General features: G+C 39.7%; 1 protein-coding gene across 1 annotated transcript in view; it reads left to right on the forward strand.

Annotated features, from left to right (window-relative positions):
• Positions 1-21,658, forward strand: part of LOC127580611 (mucin-2-like) — a 95,218-nt gene that overhangs the window by 12,174 nt on the left and 61,386 nt on the right. Inside the window, exons 5-23 of the mRNA XM_052034232.1 lie at positions 79-154; positions 315-406; positions 2,855-3,050; positions 3,157-3,282; positions 5,397-5,517; positions 5,618-5,756; positions 5,889-5,981; positions 6,072-6,144; positions 6,232-6,369; positions 10,635-10,790; positions 13,311-13,405; positions 14,398-14,524; positions 16,084-16,330; positions 16,416-16,471; positions 16,557-16,651; positions 17,297-17,448; positions 17,896-18,034; positions 19,625-19,729; positions 21,028-21,216. Of these exons, the coding sequence (XP_051890192.1) occupies positions 79-154; positions 315-406; positions 2,855-3,050; positions 3,157-3,282; positions 5,397-5,517; positions 5,618-5,756; positions 5,889-5,981; positions 6,072-6,144; positions 6,232-6,369; positions 10,635-10,790; positions 13,311-13,405; positions 14,398-14,524; positions 16,084-16,330; positions 16,416-16,471; positions 16,557-16,651; positions 17,297-17,448; positions 17,896-18,034; positions 19,625-19,729; positions 21,028-21,216 (2,415 nt within the window). The remainder of the gene's footprint in view (positions 1-78; positions 155-314; positions 407-2,854; positions 3,051-3,156; positions 3,283-5,396; positions 5,518-5,617; positions 5,757-5,888; positions 5,982-6,071; positions 6,145-6,231; positions 6,370-10,634; positions 10,791-13,310; positions 13,406-14,397; positions 14,525-16,083; positions 16,331-16,415; positions 16,472-16,556; positions 16,652-17,296; positions 17,449-17,895; positions 18,035-19,624; positions 19,730-21,027; positions 21,217-21,658) is intronic.

Below are 21,658 nucleotides of genomic sequence, written 5' to 3' on the forward strand. Positions count from 1 at the left end.
AAGCCAATTGTACAATTTCCAGATGTCAAGCCATGCTCCCTTAAGCATCTAACAATATGAATTTGCTTTTATTTGTAGGTAAATCTTGATGATAACTATCAAGGACAATTGTGTGGCCTTTGTGGGGAATTTGACAAAAACAGCTCTGTTTATGGTAAAACCAATAAAAATGGCTACTTTTTTTGCTAGAAAAGTTTTTCTTGATATAATTCTCCAAAATATAATCTAACAATCTGGACATAATTACTGACATGTATATTACTATCTTGGTTTGTGTGTTTTAATATCATGACTCCATGCTTTTATTTATATAGATTCAACATTTTTTGACGCAAATAAACTGGATGTTCTGGGCCACACATGCTACAGCAGCCCACCTTCGGAGTCACCATGTAATGCAAGCTCTGTAAGTTCATAACTAATAACTTGATTTAAACAACAGATCTGCTAGTCAGTTGTAGAAATTTCACTGTTGCCAAAATTAGCATATACTCTCATTTCTCACATGGCCCACTCTGTCTATCTTATTCGTTGCAATTCGGCTTACCGAAGTTGAGGTATCAGTTTGACATGTCACACGCACTGATACGTGCTGAAAGGATCCAGCAAGTACACCCAGCGCCGTATTTCATAAATTCACCAAGGAAGTTTGTGTTCTTTTATAGGTTTTTTTCCCCTTACGATCTGTTTGTCACCCACAAACTGGCCCTTCAGTTTTCTTAAATGGCTTTTAGTTTCTCATGAGCAATAGAACAATTGATGTAGTTGTGAAAACAAGTAAATTAGTAACACCGTTCCACAACTTTTACATAGGTATGTTCTTAGGAACCTCATGAAATAGTCTTAATGAAGCCGCAAGCTATAGGCATTCATTTGCTTTTGTTTGCATATTCTTACAGATATTCTCTTTGGATTCCTACATGTGATCAGAATTAATCTAACATGCAGCCTAATTAATTATTCAGTGATATGGTAACCTTTGGTCTTTCAGTACTTTCTCTAATGGCCCAGAATTTTGAACTTTCTCACTTGGGTTTTGAATTGAATAAGAAAGAAATGAGACTGACATTGTGCCTGGAAACAAAATCCACAATAAAATACATGAAAACACAAGGGAAGTGCATTGCAATTCAAACTCATGAGGACAGATGAAATATCAATTAACATTTAAAATAGTTATAAATTCAGAGGGACATTATTTTGACCATACAGTACCTATGACCATGATTCCTCTGCTCCTAGCTGTGGCTTCTGTCTCCTCCTGATCCATACAATCTGCCCACTGACCTCTGAACAGTTGGAAAAATGTTGACACCAGGCAGTCACACTCGCTGATTAAGCCAGTTGTCAGATCTGTTAAAAACTATCATTCAGAAATGAATATTCCAAAACTATTAAAATTAATCAAGCAATTAAATATATTTGCATTTACCTCAAAATTAAAACTAAAGCAAAAATTAAGCATTATTTCATGTTTAGCATCCCTTACAGACCACCTTCTCCACTGAAATGAATTGAGCACCTGTTGCCATTCCTGGTCAAGTTTGGCACAGTCTCAGCAGGCAGAGTCTGGAATCCTAGCTCCTCTGCTGAAATCCATGAGAAGCCCAGTGTGGGAAACCACCTCCTTAGAATGGCCAGCATACTTGGAACTTGCACCTGAACTTAATGCCACCTATTTGGAGAAATGCTAGCAGTTCTGTGCGGAACTATAACCATTTCTGCACAAGTTCTGCACCGTTGCTATTGGAAGCAAGATGGATAGGAACATAAACAATTACATAAACAAAATTGCATGTTTTTGTAATGCTAATTCCATCTAATGATCAAGTGATGATATGAGCTTTACCTGCGAGGGACTGCCTCAAGAGCTCCCCTCATTCAGAGATGGAGTTTTCTGCTACCTCTATCATTAGGGCTGACAGCTGGAGCAGAATTTATGTGTTATTGCAGTTTTTCTTAATTTGTGCTGGATATTAGCTATGTTCAAATTCACAGTCATGTTCAAATTCTGAGTTTTCTGAATAACTGTGCAAAGAAAATGTTGCAAGAAAATATGTAAATATACCTTGAAATCCAAAGACCCAAATTTCCAGGGTCAGCAATCCCAGCATATACAGCAGAATCGTGCTCAGCCGTGCCTGCTCATATTGCTGCCTGTCAGAGTTTACATCATTACTCAGCAGGACTTCATTTCATGAGTGTAATGGGGGTTACTAGACCTTGGGGCATGTCTTGCCAGCATTAGTGCAAACTGCCCTCTCATTTATAGGAGTTGCACAGCTCCCTCTCCACCTGGCATTTGGCACCTAAGGCAGCCTGTCTGTAAGAAGTTTGTACGTTCTCTCCGTGTCTGCGTGGGTTTCCTCCGTGTGTTCCGGTTTCCTCCCACATTCCAAAGACGTAGGGGTTAAGAAGTTGTGGGCATGCCATGTTGGCACTGGAAGCATGGCGACATTTGCGGGCTGCCCTCAGAACACTATGCAAAAGATGCATTTCACTGTATGTTTCAATGTACATGTGACTGATCAAGAAATCAAAAATAGAGCTCAAAACCTTACTTTCTGCATTAACACCCCAAAATCAGATGAAATTATAGTGCAATTTATATTGTAATTCAGTGTAAAAGACTGCAACACTACACCTCAACTTACCAACATCAGTTTACCCAGTACGTGTTTCTGACCTGATTCCTCTATGGATGATTGACCACATAATACTGTGAAAATGAATTCCCTACTTCATGTTATTCAATATTAAGAATAGTTGGGTACAGATCTTCTTGGAACTTACCAAATGAATTGGCTTTTGTTTTATTAACATTATTTCTCTCATTCTAATTTTTCATGCTCAGAAATGTCAACCAATTACATCACTCTTCCTTTCATATCCTGAGAACTATTTGATCAACTACTTAAAGATGTGTCAGGCAGATGTCTGCAGCTGTAAACAACCAAGGTCTGAATGTGCTTCTTTTGAAGAAGTGGCCCGTCAGTGCAGTAAAGGGAAGGACGAGAAGTGGAAAACCTGGAGGAAAGAGACAAGCTGCAGTAAGTAGTTTTCATCCAGCAATTTTTAGTGGATGTGGTGACATTTTGGAACTCAACTGTATTTTATATGGTGAAAGAGATAAAAGTAGCAACTTTTCCTTCTCAGCACAGCCCACATGCCCAAGAAATCAGATTTATAAGGAGTGTGGTTCTGCCTATATTCCAACCTGTACTGATCCAAATCCTCAACAGCAATGTGATCAGTGTGTGAGCACATGTGTCTGTCCAGAAGGTAAGACATTGCCAATTATATTATTTTTCTGGTATTATATTGCCTGTTTATTTTATCCATTTTTTATTTCAAAAGAGTGTAAGAAATGTAAACTTGTTTAGATTGGAGGGAGGGCAACAGCTCAGATAATAGTGCAGGGAATTGATGGTGTGGAAATAAATGTTTTTAGTTCAAGGTAGGAATTTTAAATCCAAAGAGACAATGAATGAAAGAAAAGTCTTTACCAATGAAGGCTGAAGTTTGGAAAATCTTCAGATCACATGGCAACTTGTATGTTGAGATAATACCAGATAATTTCTCAATTCGTGTTTGCAGGCTTAGTGGAAGAGTACATCACCGTCAGGGCCTATTTGGATGGAGCATAAGGTGGCACAGTGGCTCATTTACTGGACTTTCACTTAGAGGCCTAAGCTTATTGATCTGGAATTGAGAGTTCAAATCTCCTCAGCGCAGTTGGAAAAATTAAATTCATAATAAAAATTATCCGCTGACCTTATCTGATGTGCACAAAATATGACCACAGACCCACAACAATGTGTTTGACTTTTAATTGCCTCGTTTACTTTTAACTGTCTCCAAAATGGCCAGGCAGGCCAATTAGGGATAGGTACTTAATGCTGGCCTGGCCAGCCATGCTCACTTCGTGAAAGTTTAAAAAAAATGGATCACTTAGGATTGAAGTTAGCTCATGCCTATCCAACTCTGAACATTAACCATTTCTTGCCCAGGCGTTTCACCTGATTGGAAAGATAATTAGATAGTTCTTGAGATGTAAGCTTGGATCTTTCTTGCAGTAACCCATGTTCTGGTACAGGAGGACTTCTAGCCTCTCTGGAATTCGTTCCAGTGAGATTATTGCTACAAAAGCCTGCCAGTGCAAAACTCCAATGGGATTGCCACTACAGTACATAATGAAGAGCTTGGAAATTTTATGCAGTGAAGAGCTCTGAAAATCAGCAAACCAGTCATTGTGGAGCCTGAGGCCTGCACAATCATAGAATCATAGAACCGCACAGAAAAGAACCCTTTCAGTCCACCTCACCCAGGCTGACTGTGATGCCTGTTGATTGCTAATCACATTTGCCTGCATTAGGCCCACGTGCCTCTATGCCTTTCCTATCTTAGTACCTATCCAAGTGCCTTTTAAACATTGCCATTGTATCTTCCTCTACTACCTTGTCTGGCAGCTCGTTCCAGATAACCACCACCCTTGGTGTGAAAAACCTACCTCTCAGATCACCTTTAAATTTCTCCCCTCTCACCTTAAGCCTGTGCCCTCCAATTCAAGACTCCCTTGCCCTGGAAAAAAAGACTCTGACTATCTATACCCAACATAATTTTATAAACCATTATAAAGTCACCCCTCAGCCTCCTACTTTCCACTGAGAATAAACCCAGCCTATCCAATGTCTTTTTATCCCTCCATTCCAGGCAACTTCCTGCTGAATCTCTTCTGCACTCTCGCTATTGCTACTACATCCTTCATGTAGTGTGGTGACCAATACTGTACACAATGCTGCAAGTGCATTCTAAGCAATGTTTTGTACAGATGCAACATGATGTCCCAAATGTTATACTCAATGCCTCAGCCTATGCAGGCAAGCATACCAAATGCCTTTTTCACTCCCCTATCGACCTGTGTTGCCACTTTCAGGGAGCTATGGATTTGCACCTCAAGGTTTCTCTGTACATCAATGCTCCTAAGGTGTCTGGCATTTACTTTGTATGTACTACCCAAACTTGACTTCCCAAATTGCATTACCTCACACTTGCCTGGTGAGTCAGATTGGAAATACTTGGTGCCACACACAACAAGCAGATCATCGACTAAACATTGTTTTCAACCACTCTGCTGATAGCATTTCAAAATCTGTCTCATTAAAGGTTGGCACCATGCACTAACTTGTCTGACAGACAGGGAATGGCTATCAATATGTTTCCTTTCTCTAGATAGACCTTGCAAGAACAATATTTTGTGGTTGATGTTAAAAATTATTTTTGTTAAAATAAAGCCAGAATAGATACATCATAATGTTCTGTCACTTTAAATTAAAACTATGTACTTTATTTTATTGTGAATTAATGCACTTAAGTATATTTACTTTTAAATTAAGGCCATCTGCTTGATAACATAAGAGGCACTAACAGATGCATCAACAAAAATGAATGTCCTTGTGAATACAGCGGGCAGTTTTATCAATCGGGAGACATCAGGAACACAACTTGCCAGTCATGGTATGATTTGATCATTATAAAAGACTTTCCTACTGCTGTAATTTCCTTGTTTCTTGCAGTGTTTAGATAATTTTGTTGTTGATCTTTTGTCTCTTTGCAGTATTTGCAAAAGTGGAAGCTGGTCATGTTCTTATCGTAGCTGTCCTGGCACATGCGCAATTGAAGAAGCAACTTACTTCACAACATTTGACAACAGTTACTACAGTATAACTGGAGATTGTTCATACTATGCTGTGGTTGTACGTGAGATTGTATCACCTTAATTATTTTGAAATAAGTTTGTAACCTTATAATGCTAAAGACAGTCGCATCTTCTAGAATTCTCAATTTTAAAATTTTAGTTTGTTAACCTTGTTCCCCACCTGAAACAGACAGACAACTGGACCATCAAGGTTGAGATACACCAATGTCAAGCGGCTTTTAAACAGACTTGTTTACAGCGTGTTACCCTGACAACAAATCAGGTGAGAATTTGTAAAACTATTTGTTTCTTTTGTATTTTAGTTCAGTCCACATGCTCTCCATAATGATACACATGCATAATTTTCTTGTAGACGACTTACGTGTTCAGCAATGATGGCAAAGTGTATTCTAGTGGACAAGCAATTGGAATTCCAATGAAAACAGGTAAAGAATGTCTTGTTCTGTGCTTTAACGGTGGCTAAATGCTTTGTAAAAAATTGAACTGAAGCATTGATTTTTCTCTTTAAACAGGTGAAATAATAATATTTCAGCAGTCCTCGATGTACATTCAAGTAGCAACGGCATTTGGACTGAAGATGCAAGTACAGACAGCACCTCTTATGCAACTTTATATCTCACTGCCTGTGAATGCAAAAGGAACCACGAGAGGTATGGCTAAAATGAGATAAACTGAATAAACCACTTTTAATACAGCACTGCACATCTGAGATTTGAGGAGAAACAAGAGATCCTGCAGATGCTGGAATCTGGAGCAACACACACAAAAAGTGCTGGAGGAACTCAGCAGGTCAGGCAGCATCTATGGAGAGAAATAAATAGTTAATGCTTCGGGTCGAGACCCTTCATCAGGACTGGCAAGGAAGAAGGCAGAATAAGAAGGTGGGGGGAGGGGGAGGAGCACACACAGGCAGGCGATAGGTGAGTTCAGGTGAGGGGGGGAGGTAGGAGGGTGGGGGAGGGAGGAGGTGTAAGAAGCTGAGAGGTGATTGGCAGAGGAGGCAAAGGGCTGAATAAGAAGGAATCTGGTAGGTGAGGGTATTGGTATTGGTTTATTATTGTCACTTGTACTGAGGTACAGTGAAAAATTTTTCTTGCATACCGATTGTACCAATCAATTCATTACACAGTACATTGAGGTAGTACAGAGTGCATTGAGGTAGTACAGGGTAAAAACAATAACAGAATACAGAGTAAAGTGTCACAGCTACAGGGAAGTGCATTGCAGGTAGACAATAAGGTGCAAGATCAAACAAGGTAGATTGTGAGGTCAAGGGTCCATCTCATCGTATAAGGGAACCGTTCAATAGTCTTATCACCGTGGGATAGAAGCTGTCCTTGAGCCTGGTGGTATGTGCCCTCAGGCTCCTGTATCTTCTGCCTGATGGGAGAGGGGAGAAGAGAGAATGACCCGGGTGGGTGGGGTCTTTGATTATGCTGGCTGCTTCACTAAGGCAGCAAGAGGTAAAGACAGAGTCCATGGAGGGGAGGCTGGTGGGCCATGGAGGACAGTGGACCATGGAATAAAGAGAAGGAGGTGGGGAATAGATGGGCAGGTCATGAGGGCAGGGGAAGGGGGAAGAGAAGGGGGAAGGGGCCACAGGAATGAGGGAAGACAAAGGGGGGGGCATGGGGAAAAATGTGGGGGGGGGGGTTGGGAGAAGAGGGGAATGATTACCTGAAGGTAGAGAAATCAATGTTGAGGCCGTTAGGTTGGAGACTACCAAGGAGGAATATGAGGTGTTTTGTTCCTCCAACCTACGTGTGGCCTCAATGTCGCAGTGGAGGTGACCGTGGATAGACATCACAGTATGGGAATGGGATGTGGAATTGAAGTGGCTGGCCACCGGGAGATCCTGGCTTTTGTGGCGGACAGAGTGAAGGTGCTTGACGAAGCGGTCACCCAATCTGTGTTGGGTCTCACCAATGTAGAGGAGGCCGCACTGGGAACACCAGATGCAATAACCGACGCTCTCAGATTCACAGGTGAACCGCTGCCTCACCTGGCAGGACTGTCTAGCGCCGTGAATGGTGGATCTCCCCACACATCTCTGCTATCCGTAGGGATCGCTCTTTCCACAACTCCCTTGTCCACTCATCCCTCCCCACTGATGACCTCCCTGGCACTTATCCCTGCAACTGCTCTAAGTGCTACACCTGTCCCTACACCTCCTCCCTCACCACTATTCAGGGCCCTAGACAGTCCTGCCAGGTGAGGCAGTGCTTCATCTGTGAATCCAAGGGTACCATTTATTGTATCTGGTGCTCCCGGTGTGGCCTCCTCTACATCGGTGAGACCCGACGCAGATCGGGTGACTGCTTCGTCGAGCACCTTCACTCCGTCCACTGCAAATGCAAGGATCTCCCGGTGGCCAGCCACTTCAATTCCACATCCCACTCCCATACTGACATGTCTATCCACAGCCTCTACTGCCACGTTGATGCCAGACGTAGGTTGGAGGAACAACACCTCATATTTTGCCTTGGTAGTCTCCAACCTGATGGCCTCAACATCGATTTCACTAACTTCCGATAACCCCTCCCTTCTTCTCCCCCCCCTTTTTTCCCTTTCCCCCTCTCCTTTGTCTTCCCTCATTCCTGTGGCCCCCTCCCCTTCCTCTTTCCCTTTCTCCCGCCCTCATGACCTACCCATCTATTGCCACATCCTTCCCTTTATTCCATGGTCCACTGCCCTCTCCTGCCAGCCTCCTCCTTCTTCAGCCCTTTGCCTCCTCTGCCAATCACCTCTCAGCTTCTTTCTTCTCCCCCCTCCCCCACTCTCCTACCTTCCCCCCTCACCTGGACTCATCTATCACCTGAACTCACCTATCACCTGCCTGCGTGGTTCCTCCCCCTCCCCTGACCTTCTTATTCTGGCTCTGCCCTCTTCCTTTCCAGTCCTGATGAAGGGTCTCAGCCTGAAACGTCGACTGTTTATTTCCCTCCATAGATACTGCCTGACTTGCTGAGTTCCTCCAGCACTTTTTGTGTGAGATTTGAGGACGTTCCAATTGTCATCAATGTTATGACCTTTCTGTTCGCTCTGAAAGAGAATCATACTCTACTTAATATAAAAACTGAGTTATTCTGCTCCTGCTGATTTCCTTCCCTAGTTCTAAACTTACAAATGTATAGTGATAAAAGACAAACTTTCAAATCCTCCATGCTGTTTGCTTATGTATGGGTCTTCAGACACATTTGGAAATCTCTAGTTGCAAATTGTAACTCATGCCCAAGCTGCAAGTTTCTGTTATTGGCACTTTATTAAAAATCCTTCCATCAGCTTGTGCTTCTGGACTATTAAATCTTATCTGGATCTTATCTGCAGCTTCCATCTTCTTGCCTCAGCTGCCTTTTGTCTCCTGCCTCCATCGTTATAAGAACAAAACCATTTCCACTAAGTTTCATTCATGAGGGCAGGTATTTCCCTTGTTCCTCAATAACCTGTTTAACTGATGACTATCAACCTCAAATTTAAAATTAACCATTTACTTGATATGAATTTGTACAAGCAGAAAGGATTTCAGAACTCCGACCACCCTTTGCATATTGAAAATTTTCCTGAGTCGCTACATAAAGCAAAATACTGCAGATGCCGGAAATATTCAGCAGGTCAAGCAACAAACAGTTAACACATCAGATTGACTACCTTTCACAGCTGATGACCTGCTGAGCAATTCCAGTATTGTTTTGCTCTATTTGATTTCAAGGCCTGGTCTGTGACTTGTTGAGAAGCAGATACACTGCTTGACTTTCCTGTCTCATGAGCTTGGACTCAAGGCATGTGACTAGTGTCGTGCCATAGGGATCAGTGCTGGGACATTTGTTGTTCATTATTTATACATGCGATTTGGATGAGAATGTTAAAGGCATGGTTCGTATGTTTGTGGATGATACTAAAATCGGAGGTATTGTCAACAGTGAAGAAAGTTATCAAAAATTACAAGTGCATCTTGATCAGCTAGGTAAGTGGGCTGAGGATTGGCAAATGGCTTTCAATCCAGATAAGTGTGAGATGTTGTATTTTGGGAAGTCCAATCAGGGTAGGACTTGTAAAGTGAATTGTTGTGCCCTGGGAATGTTGTGGAACAGAGGGACCTTGGAGTTTTAAGTACATAGATCGCTGAAGGTGGTGTCACAGGTAGACAGGGTGGTGAAAAAGGCATTTGGCATGCTGACCTTCATCAGTCAGGGCACTGAGTATGAGAGTTGGAATGTTATGTTGCAGTTTTACAAGTTGGTCAGGCCATGACGTAACGTGTACAGTTTTTGTCACCCTGCTTTTCGGAGGGGACTTCATTAAGCTGGAAAGAGTGCAAAGGAGATTTACCAGAATATTGCCAGAACTCGAGGGCCCGAGCTATAAGGAGAGGTTGGGCAGGCTAAGACTTTATTCCTTGAAGTGTAGAAGACTGAGGGGTGACCTTATAGAGATGTATAAGATCATGAGGGGCATAGAGTGAATGCAGCCTTTTTCCCAGGGAAAGGGTCTCAAAAACTAGAGGGCAAAGGGACAACTTCTTCATGCAGAGGATGGTGCGTACGTGGAATGAGCTGCAAGAGAAAGTAGTTGAGGCAGGTACAATAATGTCATGTAAGAGACATTTGGGTAAGTATGTACATAGGAAAAGGTTTAGAGGGATACGGGCCAAATGTGGGCAAATGGGACTAGTTTAGGTGGGCACCTTGGTCAGCATGAACGAGTTGGGCCGAAGGGCCTGTTTCCGTGCTTTATTACTCCATTACTCTCTGACCACAATCTGAATACACATATGTATTCAGAAAGAACAATGTGTTCCTTGACTTAAGACACATTACTATTGAATGAAGTTTGGATCAGGTTAATACTATTTACTTTATAGCAGTGAGTGTAAAAGCTGAGCTATCTTCTCACCTGTATGGTTCTTTTCCTTCAGGTTTATGTGGTACTTTCAATGGCAAAGCGGAGGATGACTTTCTATCTGAACAGGGCATCGTGGAGAGCACACCTATTACTTTTGCTGATTCCTGGAAAACTGAAGATTGTTGCCTCGAACTGACAATACCATCCCCCTGTGTCAGCTCAGAAAATGGTAAGAGTTCATAATAATGTTTCTTCCAAATACTGCAGTTTTACTTTGTGATCTGCTTTTATTTTCTAAGTTATTAAAATGAATCGTATGACATCCAAGGCAAAAATCTTCACATGTTATTCTTAAATGTATCCTTTTACCTTTGCCTTTGGAGATACTACATGTGATCTAATGCCATAAAGGTCTTCTTACTGGCTGCTTTGGTCCTCTAATTTAAACTATTGCAATGCCTGTAAAGTACGGAGTGCAAAACCAGCTATAATTTTTTCATTCCTTGTCTAATGATCAGCAATATCATCAAAGAGAGTAGTTAATTTGTTCAAATTGGACATGTATAGGGAAACTGAGGTCATACCATATTGCTAGGACAAAGTAAGCTTGCCATAGTTAGTGGTGGTGAGAATGCATGAACTCAAAAGTATTATTAGCTGCATTTATAGAAACCTTTATTTGGAATGTTTCATGGGAAGGGTAATTAAGATGTGGAGTACTTTACCACAAGAATGCAGCAAAACAGAGGCAATCTCCATTAATTGAGACAGATTTGAATCAATAGCAAACACAGCCCACCCTAACATCCCTCAGTGACCTGCAGTGCCAACTGGACTCTATCGGCTCCATTACCTTTTCAAAACAGAGATAACTGGAGGCTGGGCATGCACGTTGGGAGTTGGAATGTGGGTGGGGGTGAGCAGGGAATTGGTTGGATTGGAAGTCAGGGGCTTTGGAAGCAGTGATAATTAGTGGAGATGTTGTTTCTACATATTATGTTGAAAGGAGCTGGTTCAGGTGAAGTCAGAAGGAGCACCATTGGCCTCCCGATGAGGAAATAAACACTTGGCAGATAGCAAATAAGGAAGTTCCAAAAGATATTTAGAACAAATGCACTGCGGCTTTGCATTTCAGCGACCTACATAGGTGCCAAAATACTTGCTTCGTTCTTTTTTATTTGAAAATCTGATCTTGTTATCAGTTGTTCCAAGGTCTGGTTTACCTGAGTACAGCATGCGCTAGCCCCAGATCCTCAGGATAAATCAATTTGCATCATGGTCTCGAATAGGCATTAAATCCCTTCTGGGTTTATAATAACGTATTCATAATTGTCTAAAAGCTAGTCAAATATTAATAAGCATCTCCACTAATTCTTCACTCTCATACATTGTCACACCTTCTTTGACAATCCTTTTATTTTAAAGTTTATGTAAAAATGTTGCAGTTTCAGAAATTTAGCACAATTTTCATTGATATCCCACTTTGCCTTTTTTATGTCCTTATATGCCATCTACATTTTTTTATTTCTCTAAAGTTTGGTCTGTCACATATGCGATATGAACCATTTTTGTTTCATAGATCTCATTCATCTGGAATGTATTAAAGTTGCAACTTAGTCATTTAGTCATTACCCAATGCTGGTTTGCTGTTTGATCTGCTATTTAGTAAACTGCCTATTCTGTTTTCATATGAGTCCAATGCTCATATCTGTGCAGCTCTTTTTACAGCCTTTATTCAGAGAGCCCCAGTGAATCTACTTCCAGAGCATTTTGCACTTTGATATCAGTTGCACTTTTTACCCAGAACCTAAGCCATCACAGTAGAGTTCCTCTCTGGTCATGCAACAAAGCATTAAGGAAACAATCTATATCCACAAAGTGATTCGTCCACTGTTAATATAAATAATCAGCATCAGAGTAAAAGTTCTTTTGATTGCTCTGCTGATTGTAATGGAATAAGTTGCCACATTTAATCTTCTTGGCAGTATTTAAACCTCATGGATGAACTTGACTTTGTTCAAAGTTTCCAAGATTCATTTCTCTTTGAACCCAAGCCAATGATGAAACAGTCTGCAATGGATTGCAATGTCTTGTGGAGAAGGAATTTTTCCAGAATGAGATTGAAATTTCCACACTGGCTGTACCACCCAGATCTTGCTGCAATAAAATGAACTAGGGTTTTCTTTTCCAAAGAGCAATATTTTGTTTTATTACAAGAAGTGTTATGGTACAGAGGGACCTAGGAGTGCAAGCGCAGAGTTTGTTAAAAGCGGCGTCACAGGTAGATAGGGTGATGAAGAAGGCTTTAGGCATGCTGGCTTTCATCAGCTGGGAAGTTATGTTGCAGTTATATAAGATGTTGGTGAGGCCATACTTGGAGTACTGTGTGCAGTTTTGGTCACCTTGTTATAGGAAGGATACTATTAAACTAGAAAGAGTGCAGAAAAGATTACCAGGATGTTGTCTGGACTTGGGGGCCTGAGTTACAAGGAGAGGTGTGTAGACTAGGACTTTATTCTCAACACTTCCTAGTACTGAAAATCATAGTTTCAGTATTGCTTACTGTAGTCAACAACTGTGCAATTAATATAGTTTTATTCATAACTGGTAAATTTCACCCTTCTGTTCCTCTTATGGAAATTTCAATGGCAGTTTTATTTTCCAAATGTCTTTTAATATGCTGTGATCAATTTTGCTGGAAGTGCAGTGTTTTGGATTCAATTGATCATGCTGTAAAATTTGATTACAGAAAACTATGCCAAGTTACATTGCTCTCAATTAAAAGATCCAGCAAGTGCTTTCTCCATTTGCCATTCAACAGTGGATTACCTGAAATACTATCAAGTAAGAATTCAGAGCAAACATTATGAATTGTCTTTCCATAATCCTGCTGAGCATTTTCATCTGAGTTTGAAGGTTTGTGAATTTGAATCCAGCTCATAAAACTGGGCCTATCATTCATCTTAATAAATCACTGTGGTACTGAGGGAGTACTGCAATGTTAAAGATGCCATCCTTAAGTTAAGGCCCCACCTACCCTCTTGATGAAAGCAAAAGGATACTTGCTGCCTTGTCCAATGCAGAGACTACAACCAATGATACGAAAACAAATAATCTGGTCATTTATAATTGTGTTCGTGGGAGCTTATTGAGCACACTTTGCCTAGCACATTTCCAACATGGCAATGCTTCAGAAGTACTTAAATTGATTAAAAGTGATTTGTAATGTCCTAAGGCCATAAGTGCTCGGCTTTCAAACTTGAAGTAAAAACATTGCCTCAAGTCCCTGCAATCTTCTGTTAATGATGGAAAATCAATTCACTCGATGTGCTGTGCAATAGATCAAATCTACTGTACATTACAGGTCCACCCCAGTTTACAAACACCCGATTTTATGTACAGCCTGTACATACAAACGAGCATTTGGGAGACCAGCGGGATGGATTTGCCAGCTGGTGCAGGGCTGCAGGCATCTTCAGCTGTGGGAGAACTCGGTCCACGGCCCCATCTCTGACTTGTGATCTGCTTAGGACACAGACAGTTCACAGGCTCATAACACTGTCATAACCTAGGAAATGCCTGTATATCTGACATCTCCTCTGCTGAGGATTGAGATGATCGAGAATAATAAATTGTTTTCCATCAAAAAAAAATCAATCCATTGCTTATAAACCTGAAGTATAGTCATTTGTTTTTAAATTTTTCTCTAGATTTGGTTTTGTACATTATAAATTTAAATCAAATAAATCTATGTTGTGGATGTAAAGTAGTAAAAGAATTATATTGCAGACATTTTCAAAGAAATCTAGCTGCTGTAACTATTAACATTTATTTAGATGTGCATGGCTGCTACCTGTGCCTGTGAGAACATCAACGATTGCCTGTGTGGGGCATTGGGAACCTACGTTCACGAGTGTGCTGCTAATGGTATCATCGTGAGAAACTGGAGAAGAGACATTTGCAGTATGTTGTCATCTGTTGTTTTTAAGGACAATGAATTAGGAAGGGTTGAAATGGGCTTGTCAAGTAAGGGGATATTTTATACAATATGCCTGTAATCAGTGAACCTGAATATCCTGCAAAGTGTGTAATGTTTTTGCACCTATCTGCCCATTAGGATAATTGCTCTCTGACACCCTCAGCTCGTTAGTGCTAATCTAGGTCTCATGGGCAATGCATTAGCTATAAATCACATTACCTTGCATTGAAAGCAGCCTCAGTCGCAGTCGCGAATCAGTCTAGATTATGGGTCTGATGGGTGTCAGCCTCCACCACAAGAATTGCAACTCATCCAAGAGGATCACTGCTTGCTGGGGGAGAAAGAACTTGCTGATATCAAATCCATTCCTGTTCTTGGATATTTCAGTCTCATATCCCTGATTCCCTCCAGTTTTTGGAACTCCAATAATCATTTTGACACCATGTTCCCACTACTGGCCATCCAATGGAGGGTTTGGTTAAAGCTTGATATGGATTCACTTGCCTCCCATCCTCCTATGCATCCATCCCTCTGCACTCAGCGGTAGCCATGGTGATTACCATAACATTCATCTCTCCATTTCATGCATAAACCAACTGAAAGTAAATGATCAGTAATGAAATATAGAGAGACCAATAAAAATTGTTTTACCTTTGTTCATTAAACTAGCTGGCAGCTTGTGCAGGAATGTTCCTTCAAGTGTTTTTTTCTGGATTTCACTGCATATTGAGTGTGAATTGACAGCAAAGGAAACTAGGTGCATGAAGTATCATTTTCAGAACAAGTCAAGACATGTTCTGATATAAAATATCACAAAATTACTACCAATGTCTTATCTTACTCCAAGTTATGTCGGATTAACTATATGAAGTCATTAAAATTCCTCACTGGGTGTAATACTGGTAATTGTATTGTGAAATGAAGATACAAATATTTGACTCACAACCAAGTTTAAGAATGCATAATTTTAACATTTAAATCAGACTGTGTTAAAGATAAATAATCAGAACAAGGTTTATTTATTTAACTTAATTGCAGATTGCTTTTTGTGAGATAAAATGACTGGAAAAGTCATATATTTTGAGAGAATTTAACTTCAGTAAGGTTTAGTACACGTATCTATAAGGGCAGCTTCTACCCATTTATTTTCCCACCAGTACACCAACAAACATGTTTGCTGAGATCTAACATTGAGATGTATTCAGAGACTCCCATGTAGTGATCATTTTAGTGAATTTTATTTCCTTGTAAACTTAGCTCTATCACACTATTCCCTTCATTCATTTAGTCATTTGACCTTTCCATCCCTAATCCATTAAATCTCACCTTTTGTTTTGCAAACCCAGAACTGTTCCATTATTTCTCCCTTGCTATGGCAAACTGCCACAAATCAAATACCTTCCAACTTCTGTCCCTTGATTTACCATCAACTCTGTTCACTTTCTTGTAGAAAACTTTGCAATTCTCAGTGGGAAAAGAGACAGATCTTTTGGAATTTTATCACAACATGCAATACTAATGGAAGTGTTGGTTTTCTTTCCAGGTAAACCGTGCACAAACACTCAGGTCTTTGAAAATGACATGAGAGCCTGTAACCGTACCTGTAGATCACTAGCAGAGTACGATTACACGTGTGAAGTCAAGGATGTTCCTGTTTTTGGCTGTGGCTGTCCTGAAGGAAAGTACATGGATGGCACTGGAGCTTGTCTTGATAAGTCAGACTGCCCTTGTTACATTGGTGAATTGGTTGTCAATAAAGGACAAAGTATGATAGTGAATGGTAGAAACTGGTAAGTGTCCTTCAGCAATATTCTATAAACATTGACTAAACAATTAAATATGTGCCATAATATATAACACTGTTTCTTCATTCAGCAAGTGTGAAAATGGGAAACTTCATTGTCCTATCGCTCGTACAACAACCAGCAGAGGTGAGCAACTGCTTTTTTTAAATTTCCTGTGCCATTAGCATGAACAAGTAAAATAGTTGTTTTTAAAATATATTTTCTTTCATAGAATGTCTGAATGGAAAACTATACAATGATTGCTCCAAGATGTTGGTAAATAAACAGAGCATTCAAAGATCATGCAGAACTCTGAATATTCCTCTTGTGAGTGATCTTCCTCTTTTACTCTTCTGTTATTTTTTGGTCTTTAATTTACAGCAATTGGAACTGAATAATTGCTGTAAATTATTTATTTGCTATTTTAAGCTTTAAAGTTCTTGAATACCTTATGCCAACAAGATGCAATTTGGAGGTAAATCAATGCAAGTTGGTTTGATTCCACAACTGAATGGGGCTGGCTGCAGCTCAGCTCACAGTCTCGCATTTCTTGAGTTTTGCAAAAGGTGTGAAACTAATCTTTGAAAATCGAATCAGAACTGCTCTCTGGAAGTACAGCAAACTTCCTAAGTTCAAGGAAACTGAGTTTTATAGCTGTACTCTCGCAATGATGAGGAGCAGCTTCTGTGTGTCTGGGCAGAGTTCTGTCTGTCTCTGACTCTACCGTAGCTGAAACACCATAAATGTGTGAATCCAATTTAGCACATAGCTTTTTGTTTCATTCCATATAAAAAAAATAAATCACTGATGGATACAAGTAAATTTGCCTGATATTGAAATTATATCTTCACCCTAAGAAAAATAATGACTTTGCCAGATAGCCTGCAGTTTAATGCCATTGGAAATCTGCACTGTTTGCTACTCAAAGCATCTAACTATATGGAAGCTTGATTGAGGTGTTTTATTTTAAAGGCAAATAGTCCGTGTATTCCTGGCTGTGTCTGTCCTGCTGATCTTGTGGAAGATGACAATGGAAGATGCATCCGTCCTGAGCAGTGCCCTTGTCTGTTTGGAGGAGAAAAGTATCCTGCTGGAAAAATAATCCAGAAGGACTGCAATCAATGGTGAGACAATATAATTCAAAATTTGGAGGGAAAATTACACTGCTATTTTGGGATTGTCCAAGGAGCAATTATATGGTTCCGTACCCACTCTGCTGACTCCATTCCGCCTGTAGCAGTGACAGAGATTGAAGTTCTTTGGTGCCTTAAATGTTGTCAAAATGAGCAGTAGGTCCAATCACAGCATAAAAAATACTTCACGTGTTCTTGGCTGGGTTTAAAAATAATGATTCAAAATGGGATTTTCAAAATACTGAAAAGGATCTATTCCATTGGGATGGAGCATTGCTATACCTTAACAATGAATCAAAATGGGTGGATTTATGTAATAGTCTCCAGTAGTAGGGCTGCCATTAGCTGACGAAAACATTTTCTGTGTTTACGGCAGCCAAGATTATAATAACATTGGTTTTATCAAAATAATTATTTCGTGTGTTTATTCTATCACAGCACATGCAAAACTGGAGTATGGAATTGCACTACAAACCGATGTCCAAAGACCTGCCAGGTTTATGGAGATGGTCAATACATAACCTTTGATGGAAGAAGATACATGTTTGATGGCAATTGTGAATATATTTTTGTTGAGGTAAATAAGAATAAATGTCACCTGAAATGCTGTTCTAATTGTCAACCATCTCCATTAAGGGCATGTTTAAGTACTTCTCTTGAACTGTTAAAAGAGTTTTTAGATTAGATTACCCATCAGTTGATATGCATTACTGCACAGTAAAATGTTTTATTTCTGCACAGATATGGTTCTGCTTCCCAATCCAGTGGCAACAAATTCTTGATACTTATTTCTTCAATTTAGTTAATTTATTGGTGACATCTTCTCAACTTGTACTTCTCTCCATTCCTTCTTGAGTTTGGGGTGTAAAGATAGAAATAAACATGTACATGGGATTAAGACAAAGTGAAAGTTTACTACACACCCTGTTCACAGGCTCTTTGCAAGAGCTGCCTGAGAATGGTTATAATGTGGTATTGAAGGGAACCAAATTAAATGACACTTTTGTGCTACTGAAGGCAATGGATATTTGGTTGCTCTTTATATGTGCTTGGCTCCTCCAGTATTTCTCAACAATGTATTATTCGCTACATCAGCCCCATCCCTTTCCTCTTTATCACTGTCCTTTTCACTTTCCTACCACTGTCATCCTTTCATTGACATTGATATCCTTTTCCATCTCCTATCCATTCTTTCCCCTCAACACCATTCATTTCTCATCTTGCTATCAATTTTGTCCCACATCCCAGATGTTTTTTGCCCCTCTGCTCGCTTCTTCATGCAATCCCTTCATCTCTTCCATTGTATTCTTCTTTTGCCTCTCTGGTATTCATCTGTTGTCCTACAATTCATTCTCCCCTTTCTGCGTATTTTACCCTGCTGGTTAATGCACTGGACAGATTTCACTTTTCCCTGTGATTCCAGTGATACTGGCTGGAATTATGGTCCCTCTTGGTGTTTGCTGAGAACTTGCATTCATGCAAGATTTCACCTCTTAAATAAATAAAAATTGGAAACCAGACAATTTATGCTTGCTGGCAGAGAGTTTGAATGGTAGAGTTCAGGATACAGAGAGAAGAGTTACGTTTCGGACCAATAACTACTGATGTTTGTATGTTTGGAAAAACTGGGTAAAAGTTGCAGAGGAGATTTAGATTTTTGGCATTTTCTTCATTGTATTTTTTTTTGTTTTTGATCATCAAGTAAATCCTGGCCAGTTTAGCAAGACTCGAGATGATGTTAGATATGAAAATGGTAGCTACATGGTCTCAAATTGAGGCATAAATTGTTTTGGTTAAAGTAACAAGATATAGAAATACTAAACCAATTCATAAAGCTTTTAACAGCTAAATTTTAGAAGTTAATGTGTTACTATAATTTTGCTGTGATACAAAATAAGAAAAATATCAGCTGTGATCTTAAGAATCCATCAACTCACCCTTTTGTTTTGTAGTGAGGGGATATATTCTCTCCAGCACCCTGCAGTACTCATTCCAATCAATATGATTGGTCTCAGCTCTGCCTTCTTGCTTGTGAAAAATTAGGAAGTTGATTCTACATTGGAGAAGCTATTAACTTCAGAAGCAGAATGTTTGCTCCCATGGGCCCCTAGCAAGCAGGCATGAAAGCCTTTTTTTATTGAATATTTATTTGTATCTTTCTGTTTAGGACCACTGCAATCAAGGAGAAGGAATATTCCAAATATTAACAGAAAGTGTTCCATGTTGTGAAAATGGTGTGACCTGCTCAAGGAACATCAAAATTTTATTTGCGGTCTGTATCTTTAATTTTGACTTTGAATGACTCATACACGTATAGTTTACTTGATTCTATGTAGTCATAGGGTGTGAGGAAATAGATGTTAGTAGATCTGTGGGGTTTGAAGTTTTCAAGTTGGGTGCAAATGTTACAGAAGTTCTTTACTACTTTACCACACCAGATCTGTACAACTGGGCCAAAGTCGTGTCACCAGCTGAAATTAAGAAGAATTCCATTCATTTTAAACCATTAAATGGTTGCAAACTGTGGAAAAAAACAATGGCAATCACACCTCTCAAGGAATACCCGTCATATCACCCCAAAAATGAACTTGTCAGCATGTTGCTTCCTAACACAATCAATTGTTTCTTCAATCATTCTAATCATCAAAAGTCACATTTGCTAAATAACAATATGATAAAACCTTGGAAAAACAAACGTAGCCACGTTAATTAGAATAGCCTCCATTACATTTTCCAGGTAATACCAAGTTCAGGAATACCTCTCAACATTGTGATGAATTAGAAGTCCCGGAATCCAGTTTAAAGCAGCAAGATTATGCTGGTCACGTAACAGTGTTTCTGAATAGGATCTGTTGCTGACTCTATATGGCCAGAGTGCTGCCAATCTGAAAAATATCCTGAACTTCAATTATAAATGTTTGTATGTACCCAGTTCAAGCAACACATTTGAGAAGTGTAAAGCAGTTCTGTTTTATATGATTGATAGCAAAATCACCCATTCACAAAACACTCCTCAACCTTTTGTAATCCATGCCCTGCTATTGAGTCAAGGAATCCCCTTGGAGCATCCTTCCTGGTGAATCCCCCACTGTCCCCAGAGTGCATTCCTCCCTTCCTCTTCGTGCTGGCTTGAACTTGTCTTGCCCTTTCCCATTCACGCGCTTCTCATAGGTTCAATGACAGCTCTCTCTCCAACTGGCTATATAATCTACAACCCACATTTTGACTGCAAAATCTAGAATTTGAAAAAAGTACAGGCTACAATATTTCAAAGCAGTTAAGAAGCTGAGAGAAACTCAGAGGATGCAGCTTTAAAAAAAGTCACGATGAAGGGGAAAAGAGAAAACTAAATAGACGGGAAGTAATTGCAAATGCATGGAAAGGTTTCAAGCTGGATGCAAATGAAACAGTTTGGGATAGACAGCATTACAGGAGTGAGGAGGATCTGTATAAATTGTACGACAATACATGAACCACTTTTAAAATTTTCAGCAAGTTTTTATGAGGATCATATGAATTTGTACATCATTGTAAACATGTCAAGAGCCCATTATGACTTCTTATCTTCAGGAGGTAGAATTCCTTCTTAAGGATGAAAGGGTGATAAGGACAGATAAGTCTCGCCAAGCCCAGTGCCAAGATCATTCTTATTCATTTCACACCGTCGGACTCTATTTAATCCTTTCATTTTCAAATGGGATCACTGTGATATGGGATAGACACACAAGGGTTTCGATAACACTGGACCCAAGATGGAAGGTAAGTACGGTTTGGATATTAGATATTAATGTTTTCATTATTTTTAATGTGGTTAATAATAAGTAAATATATTAAGAACCTAATCACTTGCAAAAATAAATATACGTTACATGCTGCAATAAGTTTCATTACAGCATTCAATATACTATTTACAATAATCTTAAATTGACATGTAGCATATAAATATATCAGGTAATCTTGCATGTTCTTTATATAGTTGTGCATTGGTTACTGAACCAACTTAAGATCATGTCATAACTTGTAGAATATATTATTTTTTGAAAATTGCAGCAAAAATACATTAGACTCCCTTTAGAAACATAAAGCAAAAAATGCAGTTGCTGAAATGTTGCTACTGAAGATCCAAATGGTGAAATGCTTACTGTGTTTCCCCTCCTCAAATGCTGGCTGACCTCCTGAGTATTTAAAGCATTTCCTGTTT

Source organism: Pristis pectinata, chromosome 19, assembly GCF_009764475.1.
Source record: "Pristis pectinata isolate sPriPec2 chromosome 19, sPriPec2.1.pri, whole genome shotgun sequence".
In the NCBI taxonomy this organism is placed as follows: domain Eukaryota; kingdom Metazoa; phylum Chordata; class Chondrichthyes; order Rhinopristiformes; family Pristidae; genus Pristis; species Pristis pectinata.